At 43.2% G+C, this 13,746-nt stretch overlaps 1 protein-coding gene across 1 annotated transcript in view; it reads right to left on the minus strand.

The window, feature by feature from the left end:
• Positions 1-13,328, minus strand: part of LOC308101674 (glycogen phosphorylase, muscle form) — a 44,387-nt gene extending 31,059 nt beyond the window's left edge. Inside the window, exons 1-6 of the mRNA XM_080451117.1 lie at positions 12,995-13,328; positions 7,240-7,341; positions 6,513-6,591; positions 3,792-3,895; positions 2,832-2,963; positions 232-343 (exon numbers count right to left, since the gene is read on the minus strand). Of these exons, the coding sequence (XP_080307243.1) occupies positions 232-343; positions 2,832-2,963; positions 3,792-3,895; positions 6,513-6,591; positions 7,240-7,341; positions 12,995-13,237 (772 nt within the window). The 5' untranslated portion in view covers positions 13,238-13,328. The remainder of the gene's footprint in view (positions 1-231; positions 344-2,831; positions 2,964-3,791; positions 3,896-6,512; positions 6,592-7,239; positions 7,342-12,994) is intronic.
• Between the last annotated feature and the right edge of the window lie 418 nt (positions 13,329-13,746).

Below are 13,746 nucleotides of genomic sequence, written 5' to 3' on the forward strand. Positions count from 1 at the left end.
AGAGATTCGGATAGGCAGGACCCGAAATACATTTGTTTTAAAAACACAAATCTTTTATGGGGGCACCACCTGGCACAAAGTCCTTTTCAGATGGGGGTCCATGGCCATACACATGGAAAAGTTTGAGAAACACTGACATATGGGACACATGGGACCCTGGAAACATGGGGATGACCCCCACATTATTAACCTACATGTTCCACGTCAGCCAGAAGTTTAAAACCCACTCACAGTCTTTGAGGTTGAATTCACAGGGGGCCTTGGCGGACCACAGCCTCATGGTGTTGACGATGTTGTTCCTGTAGCCAGGGACCGGGGTGTCGTAGGGGAGAGCCAACACCACCTACAACACCAACACACAGGAATGATTCTAAATAAATCAGGAAGCCTTCTCACATAGTTATATAAAAAGCGAAACACCAATGTCCAGAGTGTTTTGACCTATCGACAACTTCTTATTGGCTGTCATTTCGGACCAATGATCAAAGGGCTGCGGGAAAGTGCCCACACTGACGTAATGCTTGCAACGACTCTTTCCCATGCTCCCTGACTGTGCCAGTGCGCAAAAACACAAATGTTACATAATGTGTGCTTTCTGCACTGCATGCTATCTGCTATCAGCTCCACTCTACTCGCCTTTTCTGGGGTTCCACTGAGCAAGTCGTGGAAAGTATTGTTGGGTATTAACTTCGTAAAGACTCCTGTGCAGTGTTGATTTCGTCGACTAAAACTATGACGAAAATGTTGGTCGACTACCTTTTTTCACTGACGAAAACTAAATAAAAACTAAATAAAAACTAAGATATGATGACTAAAACTAAGACTAAATATACCTATTTTGTCAACACATAAAAACTAGACTAAAATGTTAGTGAGGGATCTAGTGGAGAAGAGATCCAGTAGAACTAAAAGACAAGTCATTTTATGTTTGGTTGCGCTCGGGTGTTGCGCTCTGAAAATAGCAGATCTACAAGCTCACAACGCGTCGCGTTGTGAGCTTGTAGATCTGCTATTTTCAGCATACAACCAAGTGTAAAATCTGCCATTACGACGCCATCAAGGCACCGCCAACATACATTTCAGTCGACTAAATCAACTGTAGTTTTAGTCGACTAAAATCTTATGTACAGTCGACTAAAACTAGACTAATAGTAAAGTATTTCAGATGACTAAAATATGACTAAAACTAAATGGAATTTTATTCAAAAAGACTATGACTAAATAAAAATTTGCTGTCAAAATCAACACTGCTCCTATGTGCACTACAGTATAAATTGAGCATAAAGGCCCTTTCAGACGGATAGCAATCGACGCGCCTTAGTAATTCATTTTCAATGAGAGGCTGGCGATTAGTTGGGACGCGCGGAGAGGTTGAAGCGCGGAGAGGCAAGCGGGCGGCGGTGCCGTGAAATTCGTTTTCATGCAAGCGCTGGATCGTGGATTCGTGGTCAGCTTTTTTTCCAGGCTACGTGCAGGAGGACGAAACGACAAATGATTGAGAACGCCCGCGTCAATAGTCCCCCTGTCTGAAACGGCCTTAATGCATGGCTCTGCTTTCTAGTGTATCCCCCTATGTACACGTAAACCGGTGTTTAAATCCTTCCCAGTGAAATGCAGCCATTCATAAGGGCCTATCAAACGTACTCACGCAGTACGTTGGCATGGATACATTTTTTGGCATCTTTTTGGCATCATACATGCAAAGAAAATATTCACACATCCACTTTGTTCAGATACAAAGTCCGTTGGACAGTGACAACAGAAGCGATCATGAAAAAAAGTATTTCATGAACAAAAATCCTGCACGCTGCTCTTGCTCAGCAGCATCAGCTTTTATTGAAATTGACAATTTGAATAAAAGCTGATGCAGGATATTTATTCATGAAATACCTTTTTTTCATGATTGCCTCGGGGATCTAATGATAGAAATGTCCTCAGTAGTATGCTCTAAAAGTGTGAACAAATCATTTTCTCATTTCATTATGTCTTTAAGCCCCATTTTATGTTTCAGCTATTCGAAACAAGCTACAAGCTCAGAAAGCGTCTTTTGTCTTTTTGACAAATCTTGACAAATCTTTTCTTATGGGGGTCCCTGGCATATTTTCAGATGGGGGTCGGCAGCCCAAATACTACCATACTACTATTACATATAGACTTGGGGGTCCTTGACATGAAAATATTTAAAGACGGGGTGCCGTGATTTTCAGTGATTTTTTCCCCCCCTAAAACATAATCATCAGGTATTATGATTGGTATACAAGGAGGAAGATTTTTTTCAAAAAAGTGTACAGAAAGTATTAAAATTTTGTTTTTATGTGGACACGCCTCCAGTTCATTAAGTATACCTGGTTCTCACCTTAGCACCTCCTCCACCACCTTAGCACCACCCACCTGTCTTAGTCCCTCCTCCTCCTCATGCCCACACCATGATAATGAGGGGGATGGTATGTTTTTACTATGTCACTAAAGCGCTGTTTTTCTATTGGCACGTTTGACCCTCAAGGTTTCAGCCTCCAGGTAGAAACTCAAAATAGTCAGAGAAGACATAAAACACCATAAAAACACCACCAGGGGGCTTAATGAAGTTCTATCAACCTCATAGACACATGAAAAACAGAAAAAGTTTAAAACCATGGCACCACCTCTTTAAGGAAACATTTTTAGACACAGGATCTAAAAGTCTCAAAAGAAGAGCAGGGAGACCAAATACAAACACCCCAGTTGTATAAGTTATATTGTAATGTAACAACCATACAGATTGAACAAAATGTGATTTTATTCACCTAAAAAGTGACATAATATAGCTTTAAAAGGTGTGTAAGAAGTGTGACCTGCGTGTCGACCCATTTCACCCCCTCGGGGGTGTGCTCCACTCGTCCGTAGTAGTGAACGGGTCTCATGTACTCGGGGCGGGCCTTCTCCCAGGGGTTGCCGTACCTCAGCCAATCATCTGCCTCCTCCACCTGTACGAAGACGTCAATCACAACACATGGTTCCTCAATAAATGTTTTTTTTTTTGTTCCAATGTTTGGAACTACAGCCCATAGCGGCCCGCTTTGCGGCGAGATCAAAGCGTGTCGTAACTCTCTCTCTCTATGGGTCTGGTAAGTCCCTGTGACATACTAGCGGTGGTGGAAAGTAACTAAGTACATTTACTTAAGTACTGTACTTAAGTACAATTTTGAGTATTTCCAATTTCCAATACTTTTACCTCTACTCCACTACATCTCAGAGGCAAATATTGTACTTTTATTCCACTACATATACTTGAAAACTCTAGTTACTAGTTACTTTTCAGATATAAATTATGATATTATGAAACATACATTAACCACTTTAGCCCTATTTTATACCTATAGGCTATTTGAAAATAGCAGATCTACAAGCTCACAACGCGTCGCATCGCAACGCGTTGTGAGCTTGTAGATCTGCTTGTAGATCTGCTTTTACTTTTGGTACTTTAAGTACATTTTGATGCCAATACTTTTGTACTTTTACTCAAGTAAATTTATAATTCCGGACTTTTACTTGTAGCAGAGTATTTTTATATTGCAGTATTGGTACTTTTACTTAAGTAAAGAATTTGAGTACTTTTTCCACCACTGCATACTAGCGTCATGTCTAGGAGTACTTGTCCATCAAGCTGCCTCACGCTACACAAGCAGGAGGTAGGCTCCTGCCCTATGCACCACACACATGGCTCGGCAAGGCTTACATATGTGAAGTATTTACATTGTACTTCTCAGTGCTGACATGATGACAGATGGTATGCAGTGTTAACATTACTGTACCTGCCATCCGTCGACGATCTTCTGGTTGAAGATGCCAAACTCATAGCGGATACCGTAGCCGTATGCAGCCAGACCCAGAGAGGCCATGGAGTCTAGGAAACATGCTGAGAGAGAGAGAAATAAAAAAGAGAGCACTTAAGTTCTACAACCACCTAAAAGAAAGCGACCTAGATGCACTCCATAACAAGGCACTCACACACAGCGAAACCCTAGAGAGATGCCCCCTCAGCCAGCTGGCCCTGGAACTCCGGGCACAAACACAAACAGAGCCACGAGATAGAAAACCCATTGGACTAAACCAAATTATAAAACAGCAAAAGGAAAACTACCTGACACACTGGAAAGAGGCAACACAAAAGCAGAGTAAACTAGAATGCTATCTGGCCCTAAACAGAGAATACGCAGTGGCAGAATACCTGAGCACCGTGACCGACCCAAAACAAAGAAATATCTTAACTAGGTACAGACTCAGTGAGCACAGTCTTGCGATCGAGAAAGGTCGTCACAGGCAGACCTGTATCCCGAGAGAAGACAGACTATGCACCCACTGCACACAAAATGAAGTGGAAACCGAGCTACACTTCCTAACCGTCTGTCCATTGTACCAAGACATCAGAGACACATACTTCCCACAGATTACAACCACACACGGATATTTTGAAAACATGACCAATGACAAAAAACTCCCATATCTGCTGGGCGAAGTACAACAATGTGCAAACACAGCAGCAAGATTTGTGAGTTGCTGTGATAGGAGAAGGATATCAAACGGAACACAACCACCCTAAAGACTAATCATTGTGTATATTCCTGCACTATACCTGCACCCAGTGATCTTGGTACATAGAAATTGATCTATTGATTCTGACTTTCAAATGTACATATTTTTTGTTTTGATTGTATTGCTGTATTGTTGTATTGTGCTTTCTGCTTTGGCAATGTAAACGTATGTTTTATCATGCCAATAAAGCCCTTTGAATTGAATTGAATTGAGAGAGAGAGAGAGAGAGAGAGAGAGAGAGAGAGAGAGAGAGAGAGAGAGAGAGAGAGAGAGAGAGAGAGAGAGAGAGAGAGAAGAAAAAAAGAAGGAATCAAGGAAAGACAACAACGTATTACATATTTATAGCATATCCATCCAAACATTATGTAAATTATTTTATAAATAAGGTACATGAGCATAGCAGCTGGTATTTACTGTTCATAACATAAATATTAGTGCAAGAACACTATCAGTGTGTACATGAGATTAATGTGAAGAGAGAGAGAGTCAGACAGACAGAAAGACAGACAGACAGACAGACAGACAGACAGACACAGACAGAGACGCAGACAACAGACACAGACAGAGAGAGGCAGAGAGAGTGAGAGAAACACACACACACACACACACACACACACACACACACACACACACACACACACACACACACACACACACACACACACACACACACACACACACACACAAGTTATGTCCAGTCCAGTGACATAGACACACAGAGAGAGACAGAGAGAGAGAGAGAGAGAGAGAGAGAGAGAGAGAGAGAGAGAGAGAGAGAGAGAGAGAGAGAGAGAGAGACAGAGAGAGAGAGACAGAGAGAGAGAGAGAGAGAGAGGTATACACAGTGAGAGAGAGAGGTATACACAGTGAGAGACGTTATGTCCAGTCCAGTGAGCATCAGTGTCTGGGTCTATTTATAGGAGAGAACAGCAGCTGGCGGCCAACAGACAGACAGACAGACAGACAGACAGACAGGCTGCATCTAGCTCTGCAGCTTCCACAGCCTGTTTCATTTATTTACTGCTTTGACTTTTCTTTCAACTTGGAGCATCAGGGAGGCTCTGCCAAAACCTTGAGTGTATTAAGTGCAAAGTCAAGTCATCTGTACTTACACAGCACATTTAAAACAACAGGAGTCCACCTAAAGTGCTTTCCAAATCAACGATGACCAACAGCAACGTGACAATCACAATCCACAAAAGCATGTTTTAAACACATACATTCTAAAAAAAAAGTCAAATTAAAGAATGAAGAATTCTAGTATAGTAGTATAGTGTTGACAATCTGCAGTAGCTCTTGCTCATTTGATTTTCCTATTTGTCTCATCTGTTTAAGAAAGTAGGTAGCTGATATATTGCACTTTTACTTTAGCGCTACAGTTTTTTTTACGCTACTGTAGATATACTCTTGTTGTTTGTTTTAGAAGAGAATGCACTTTTCTTGCCTACCTATGTTGAATGCACTTACTGTAAGTCGCTTTGGATAAAAGTCGCTTTTAGATACTTTATTTGTCCGCAAGGACAAATAAAGTATCTATCTAAGCGTCTGCTAAATGACTGTAATGTAATGTAATGTAATGAGTAGGACACAAATGGAACAAGAAGCAGAATGGACGGAGAGAAGGATGTCATCGTAGTGACATTTCAGCAGGGTGGATTGTGTGCTATGAAGAGCTCTAAACCCAGACTGGAATTAGTGTTTATGTAAGAGGAGACAACTTTATTCTAAAATATTTGAGAATTTTGGCAGCTTGGAAGATGGGTCTGCAGTCATGATGGTTGTTGGGGGCAAAAAGCAGGCAAGAAAAAGCTTTTAAGGGCTTGTTCACTCGGGAAAGGGAAGCGCCTGATGCATCTAATTCATTTTCAATGAGAGGCGAGCGGGGCAGGTAGGGAGGAGGCCTGGGCGATCGGACATGTTTGTGCTCGTTTCAGACTCACCGGCCAGACGCCCCAGACCACCGTTCCCCAGGCCAGCATCCTCCTCAATGTCCTGCAGTTCCTCCATGTCCAGACCCAGCTGATGGAGAGAAGAACACACGTTTTACCACTTAGAATGACACAATGTACCGCTTCATTTACTGTTCCACCATATGAGTGTCACTTGTAAAAATAATAAAAAAGAACCGATCTAGTTTTTAGTGACACCTCCTGTAGCTATGACAACAAAGTTGTCAGGAACGGTATTTAAAGGAGTAGTTCACCCCAAAAATGACTTATTTTATCATTTACACACCCCATGAAGCCTTGAGTTCACAGAGATTTCTTTTTTGTCTCATTCCTAAGCCAATAATTTGGTGACCAGCGGTTTCGGTAGGAGACACAAAGAGTCTCCTTTGTATCTCCTACCGGAACCGCTGCCTACCGGCAGGTACAGATGGTCATCAAATTATTGGTTTAGGAATGAGACAAAAACACAACAATATCCATGAATTCAAGTCTCCATGGGGTGACTAATCCATAGAAAAAAATTTTTTTTGGGGTGAACTATCCCTTTAAGTAAGGAAGTAAATATACATTTATTAACGTTGAAATACATAAAAGTTCAAAAACCTGTTTATGTGGAACAAACACCCACATTACAGAACAGGACAACATTCTAAATCATTCACCAAAATAAGTTTTACATAAAAGTTTCCCGGAAGCAGAACAGCTAAAAGTTCCTCACCTGGTAGGTGGCCTCATCACAGGCGTTCTCCAGAGCCAGGTTCACCATGGTGTTCTGGAGGGTTCTACCCATGTAGAACTCTAGAGACAGGTAGTACACACGCTGTGGAGAGAACACACACACACACACACACACACACACACACACACACACACACACACACACACACACACACACACTTAGAAACCGTGTTGATATAACACGTGTTGATATAGCGAGACTTTCGAGCTTGTCGTTACTTTCACTATTTTTTTATTTTAATCCATGTGTGACTCACATCGTAGCTGTCGGGTGGAAACCTTGTATTTCCAAAACTGTTCATTTTCTATTACTATTTAAAAAATAAAACACAATATTTGCATGATACTCTTTATTTATTTTTTTAATATATATTTTTGGGGGATTTTATGCCTTTATTTTTTATAGGACAGTAGTAAGTCTGACAGGAAATGGGGAGAGAGAGAGAAGGGGAGTGACATGCGGAAAAGGCCGTCGGGCTCCGGAATCAAACCCGCAACGCGCTTGCGGTCCAGGGCTTGCATGACACTCTTGTACAGGGCATTCATTTATGGGTCCCACAGAGTAGTGGCAGCGTGATAATACACATTTTTCCCCTTTAGCGTCCCGAAACTGGGGGGAACCAGATCATATAAACTTCCCCTGGTTGAGTACCTGTGAGCATCCCTCACTCTGGGCAGAAATCAAGCAAGTATTTGGGAACAGAAGCATCTAGGATCTTGAAGACCAGACTCGGTGAGATATGATATGAGAAATGATATGTAAGACCACTCTTACATATCGTTGCTTGACAGCAACGATGTGTGTGTAGTGTATCCATGAATTGACATAAAACATTTTGACTACATAACTCTATGTCCATGTTATGATGTTGAACTATCAGGTTGCGGTGAAGGTGTGGCGTTGTTGACATAATGTTCCCCGTTGGTAAACACTGTAATAAGTCTGTTCTTTGTCTGTCTTTTTGTTACATGAGTCAAATGTGTGTTTGTCTGTCCTCGTGTTCAGTGAGTCATAACGTGTTGATACGAGCCTGAAGCCTCGTCACCAAGTCCCACTCCTGTGCATTTATGGACTTAGTTGACTAATGTAGTGATTATTATTGTAGTGACTATTGCACTGATGTTAAAACATCTTCATCTTAAGAACTTTAAACCCTATTTTATACTTTATTGTAGGAAGAAAATAGCTGATCTACAAGGTCATTGATTGGCTATTTTTGCCATTTCTAAAAATGTTTACATTTACAAAATTTCACCTATGCCCAAAGAATAGGGATGCCAGGTGGAAAGTGAATTTCTCATCATGATGATCTGAATAAGTAGGTTGGGAGAGGCTTACTGTCGGTATCAGCCGAGAAAGCAGGAGTCTATCCTTGTTACAATGAGCTAAACCCCTGGTACTTACAACACCTACCATCAGCTCCCAGTACTTACAACACCTACCATCAGCTCCCAGTACTTGCCCCACCCAAGCCGTGCTCCTCATACGCTGAGTTGCCGGTGCTCGGGATCGATCCCATGAACCTATCGATCCAAAGGCGAGATCTCTACCGACTGAGCTACCCGAACACCTTTCACATGTCACCATCACAGAGTGTCCCCCATGTGATGGCTTCATGTCCCAAAGTAACAACAGGTGATTCTAATCACCTTCCTTCCTCTGACTCACCATCACGTGTTGATGGCTTCATGTGCTAAAATATCTGTGTTACAAGACAATATATCCTTCTAATCACCTTCCTCTGTCTCTGTCACTATCACCATCCTCATGGTCATTCCTGTGTGTGTGTGTGTGTGTGTGTGTGTGTGTGTGTGTGTGTGCAGATGTATTTTTTATTATTGATATAAAAAGGGAAAAATATATATTGTTGCTGTTAACCATTTCCCTGTGCTATTTAACCCTTTTCATTCACTTCAACAGCGACTCTGCAGCAATATACACACACACACACACACACACACACACACACACACACACACACACACACACACACACACACACACACACACACACACACACACACACACACACACACACACACACACACACACACAGGAGAGCTACATAAATACACTCTAAACTGTCAAAAAAAGTGACTCTCACTTACTTCACACTGTAAATATGAACCTAATGGACACAAGTCAAGGAGTTCACATTTTAGGCCCCGGGCTTGAAGCCCAGGTGTACCGCGCTGGTACTGACACTAAACCAAAGCAGTTTGATCTAAACCACTAGCCTAAAGGGGAAGCCTAGTGGGCACCCGGCAGGGTCAAATATAAAACATATAAATGAATAAATATTTGAAATAATAACAATAATGAATTCTATTTGTAATGACCTTTACATTTGAACTAACCTCAAAGTGCAAAAAAAAAGAAGAGAAAAAATGCTTAAAAGAAGATGGTGGCTCTAATGCAGCCTGACAGCGCGTCGCGGGTTCGAGTCCCGTTCCCGACGACCTTTGCTGCATGTCACTCCCCGTCTGTCTCTCCCTGTCTGTGTCCACTCAATTCTATCAACAATCTAATCATAAAAGCCAAAAAGAAAAGATCCAAAAAACAAAAAACAAAAATGGTGCCCAGTGTTCCCAGGGGCCCAGTGTGTCCCCAGGGGCCTAGCAGTGTTCCCAGGGGCCCAGTGTGTTCTCAGAGGCCCAGTGTCCTGGTTACCAAGGGGAATCCCCTCTTGGCCGGCTTGCTATGTATGCTACACATACATTAGTCTGAACTCTGTTTTTCCTCCTACAGTTCCAGTTCCCACCTTAGCTTTTGATACAGATGAAGCGACGAGCGTGCAATAATATATTCCCATGTATATATCATTGTATTATGTTTATTATGCTTACATCATACAACGCAATAAAGCCAGCGGCTTGTTTCCATTGCAGTCCTTTCACATGTACATGACTATGCTTAATCTCTATAGTTAAATGAAGTCACTTACTTTTATCAGCTGAAGCTCTATTCATTCAGCATCAAGAAAATGAGACAGCTAGGCTTTTTAGTGTGTGTGTGTGTGTGTGTGTGTGTGTGTGTGTGTGTGTGTGTGTGTGTGTGTGTGTGTGTGTGTGTGTGTGTGTGTGTGTGTGTGTGTGTGTGTGTGTGTGTGTGGATGATGAAGGGAGGGGGGGGGGGGGGGGGGGCGGGGCACTGGAACTGTACAATGAAAAAAAAAACAGGGACTGGTCTGAACCCAGCATGTTGACATAAACATGTTCCACCATGACAAACACACATTACTATAAACACTAGAAAACACAACACTTTGCCAGCTCAGAGATGAAGTGATTTGCATTAATTGTGAAAGCAGGGTGGGTGTAGCTTAGTGATTCATCACGCACGCACGCGCACACACACACACACACACACACACACGCACACACACACACACACACACACACACACACACACACACACACACACACACACACACACACACACACACACACACACACACACACACACACACACACACACACACACACACACACACACACAGAGTGCGACACGCATGGTCATGCCCCCCCACCTCCTACTGCGCCATGGTACACAGTGTTCTAGGCATGCATCCATCCCCTCCATACATGCTCTATGCAGTAATGCTGCTGCTGCAGGATCTCATTATAATTCACTTCTCAGCAAAAAGCATTCTGAACCAAGAATACTATATCATCATGCTCCTGATTGTCATGCATTTTACAGATGATATAGAAAAAAATATGTTTAAACAAAACAATGAGACATAAGGAAACAGTGCAGCATGATGTATAACTAGCATAACATGGCAGAACAGCCTGTTTTAATGCTGTGTAGCCATGTTGTATTAAATGACAGAATGAGGGGGGTGGGGGTTAGGGGGGATATCCTCTCCTCTTACACAACAACATCAATGCATATTTTAACAACCGGTTGATCCCTCACTCTCCCTGGTTCTTCAGTCAACAACAATCCCTCAAAAATAGCAGATCTACAAGCTTGTAGATCTGCTATTTTTGAATAGCCAACGCAAAAATGTAAAATGACAGATGCTTTCCTGGTTTATGTGCTGTGTTCTCTATCTCTGTGTGTGTGTGTGTGTGTGTGTGTGTGTGTGTGTGTGTGTGTGTGTGTGTGTGTGTGTGTGTGTGTGTGTGTGTGTGTGTGTGTGTGTGTCTATATAAGGACATGTTAGAGTGGATGCTGGCGGTGCAGAGACAAGGTTATCTGTAGCTACACTGACATTATTATGTAACAGGAGGAATGTCACATTTCTCCAGAGACCAGAGACCAGGACCAAAACGCACTGAAGCAACAGCCTGGCTGTAACAATACAACACGTTCCCTTTGAGCCTGAGACCAAGACTAGCAAAGATTCATTTTATTGAGTCTGACTTTTACTTTCGTATCATAAACATCTATGCAAATGTCAGAATGGATTAAATACATCTAGGATAGTCTTGATCGCTGGCTAGTTCCCTTTTACAAAAATACATGTAGAAAATATAACATTTATATGACTATAAAAGGACAGTTTAACGCATATAGAGCATCAGTTGATTATTGATACTGCACCATGATAATAATGAAGTGGAATGGGGAGGGGGGAGGGGAAACCCGCACTCCACTCCCCCCTCACTCACACACACTCCCACAAGTGCGTGCGTGCGTGCACGATGGCGTACGTGCATAAGTGCGGACTTGAGCAACAGCATGCGTGTGCAGTGCACGCGCATGACTCGTCGTGCATCATGCATGATGATGCATGCACTTGTGTGTGTGTGTGTGTGTGTACGTGCAATTATATTCCTGCAGGATGCAATGCATTATGATCATCATATATGCATCATAATGATGTGTGTGTGTGTGTAGTAGTGCGTGCGTGCAAAAAGAGTCATGCAGGATGGGCGCGCGTGCGTGTGTCTCTGTGTACGTGCAGCCTCGCGAAGGGGGGCGTGGCACCACTGTTGGTGCTCACTCACTGCACTGACTGCGGAAGAGGGAAAAGGCATCATTAAAAAAGCCCCAAATTGCAGAAAATAGCAGATCTACAAGCTCACAGCGAGCTTGTAGATCTGCTATTCTCGCAATATTGTAGCCAAATCAGCCTCCAGGGTTGCGGTAGCTCTGGTGGTCCATAACACCGCGTTAGAAGGAGTTCTCCTGCTTAACGCTATGTTACTTACTGTAGTAAACATAAACATACACTTCCGCTACTCACCAAGACACAGACTTAAAGATGGTTTTAAGATGTTGAAAGCCTACTTTCCTCAGTGGCAACACTCGGAGCCCCCCGCCTCACGTCTATAATACACCTTTTGGCCAGAAAAGAAAACATTTCACCGGATGGAAAAATGGTTTAGTTGCTCCACTGCGCTCCCTACAGATCTTGTCAACAGAAAAATGCCATTGACCAGATCTGTAGGGGGCGCAGGGGAGCAAGTGAAACACTTTTCAGTCCGGTGGAATATTTTCTTTTCTGGCCAAAAAGTGTATTTTAGACGTGAGGTCTGGGGGTCAGAGTGTTGCCACTATAGAAAGTAGGCTTTCAACATCTTAAACCCGTCTTTGTTTTGGTGAGTAGCAAAAGCGTTATTCTTTATTTTTACTAAAAACGAGAGCCTGCGCAACCGGCGGTGTGCGGGCAACGGCTGGAAAGCCCCATAGCGTTAAGGAGAACTCCTTCTAACGCTAAAAGGACCAGAGAGCTAGGGGGTTGCAGGATGATAGTGATGATGGGGGGTCCTCAGATCTCTTACTTTGGGGTCCTTCTCGTAGTAGTGCTGCTGGGTCCTGATCCAGCGGCCCACCAGGTGGTCCCTGACGGTGTGGGACAGGGCCAGGTAGTAGTCCCTCCGCGTGGCCACGTTGCGGTCCTTGGCCAGGGTGAAGTGCAGGTGTCGGTTGAAGTTGGTCCTCAGGTCGGACACGTTGTCCACGCCGGCCAGGCCTCGGACCGAGATCTGCCTCCGCTTGTCCGCGTCCGTCAGGGGCTTGGCCATGTCGACGGGATGGTGGAGAGACTAAAAAGAATAGATTAATATGGGTTTATAGGTCGGTTAAAGAGGTGGATGATGGTGATGATGCTGTGTGTTCTCTCTGTGTGGTTGTTACAGCTGAACAGAGGAGCTGCTGCTTTTATAACCTTCTGTCACCACCAGGGGGCGGGGCTGACTGGAGAGCCATGTGACCAGAGGCACAACCCACCTACCCCATGCTTTATAATAATAATCATAATAATAATAATAATAATAATAATAATAATAAGGACAACAATAATGATGATGATGATAATAAAAATAAGTAGAAACAAATTTCCTACGAAAATTTAAGTGTGCCTGCGTTGGCTGAGGAGTTGGCTGAGGGGCTTTGTTGCCGTGGTAGCGAAAAAAGTAATAGCCTGGTCGGCCCGGTCGTTGCGCACGTTTTGATGTATACATTGGCAGGGGCGTGTCAACCGTGTGGGAGGAGTAGCATTTTGATCCCCCCGGGCGGCCAAAAAAGTCAAGAA

Source organism: Gymnoscopelus braueri (genome assembly GCF_963280865.1).
Source record: "Gymnoscopelus braueri genome assembly, chromosome: 15".
Lineage (NCBI taxonomy): Eukaryota > Metazoa > Chordata > Actinopteri > Myctophiformes > Myctophidae > Gymnoscopelus > Gymnoscopelus braueri.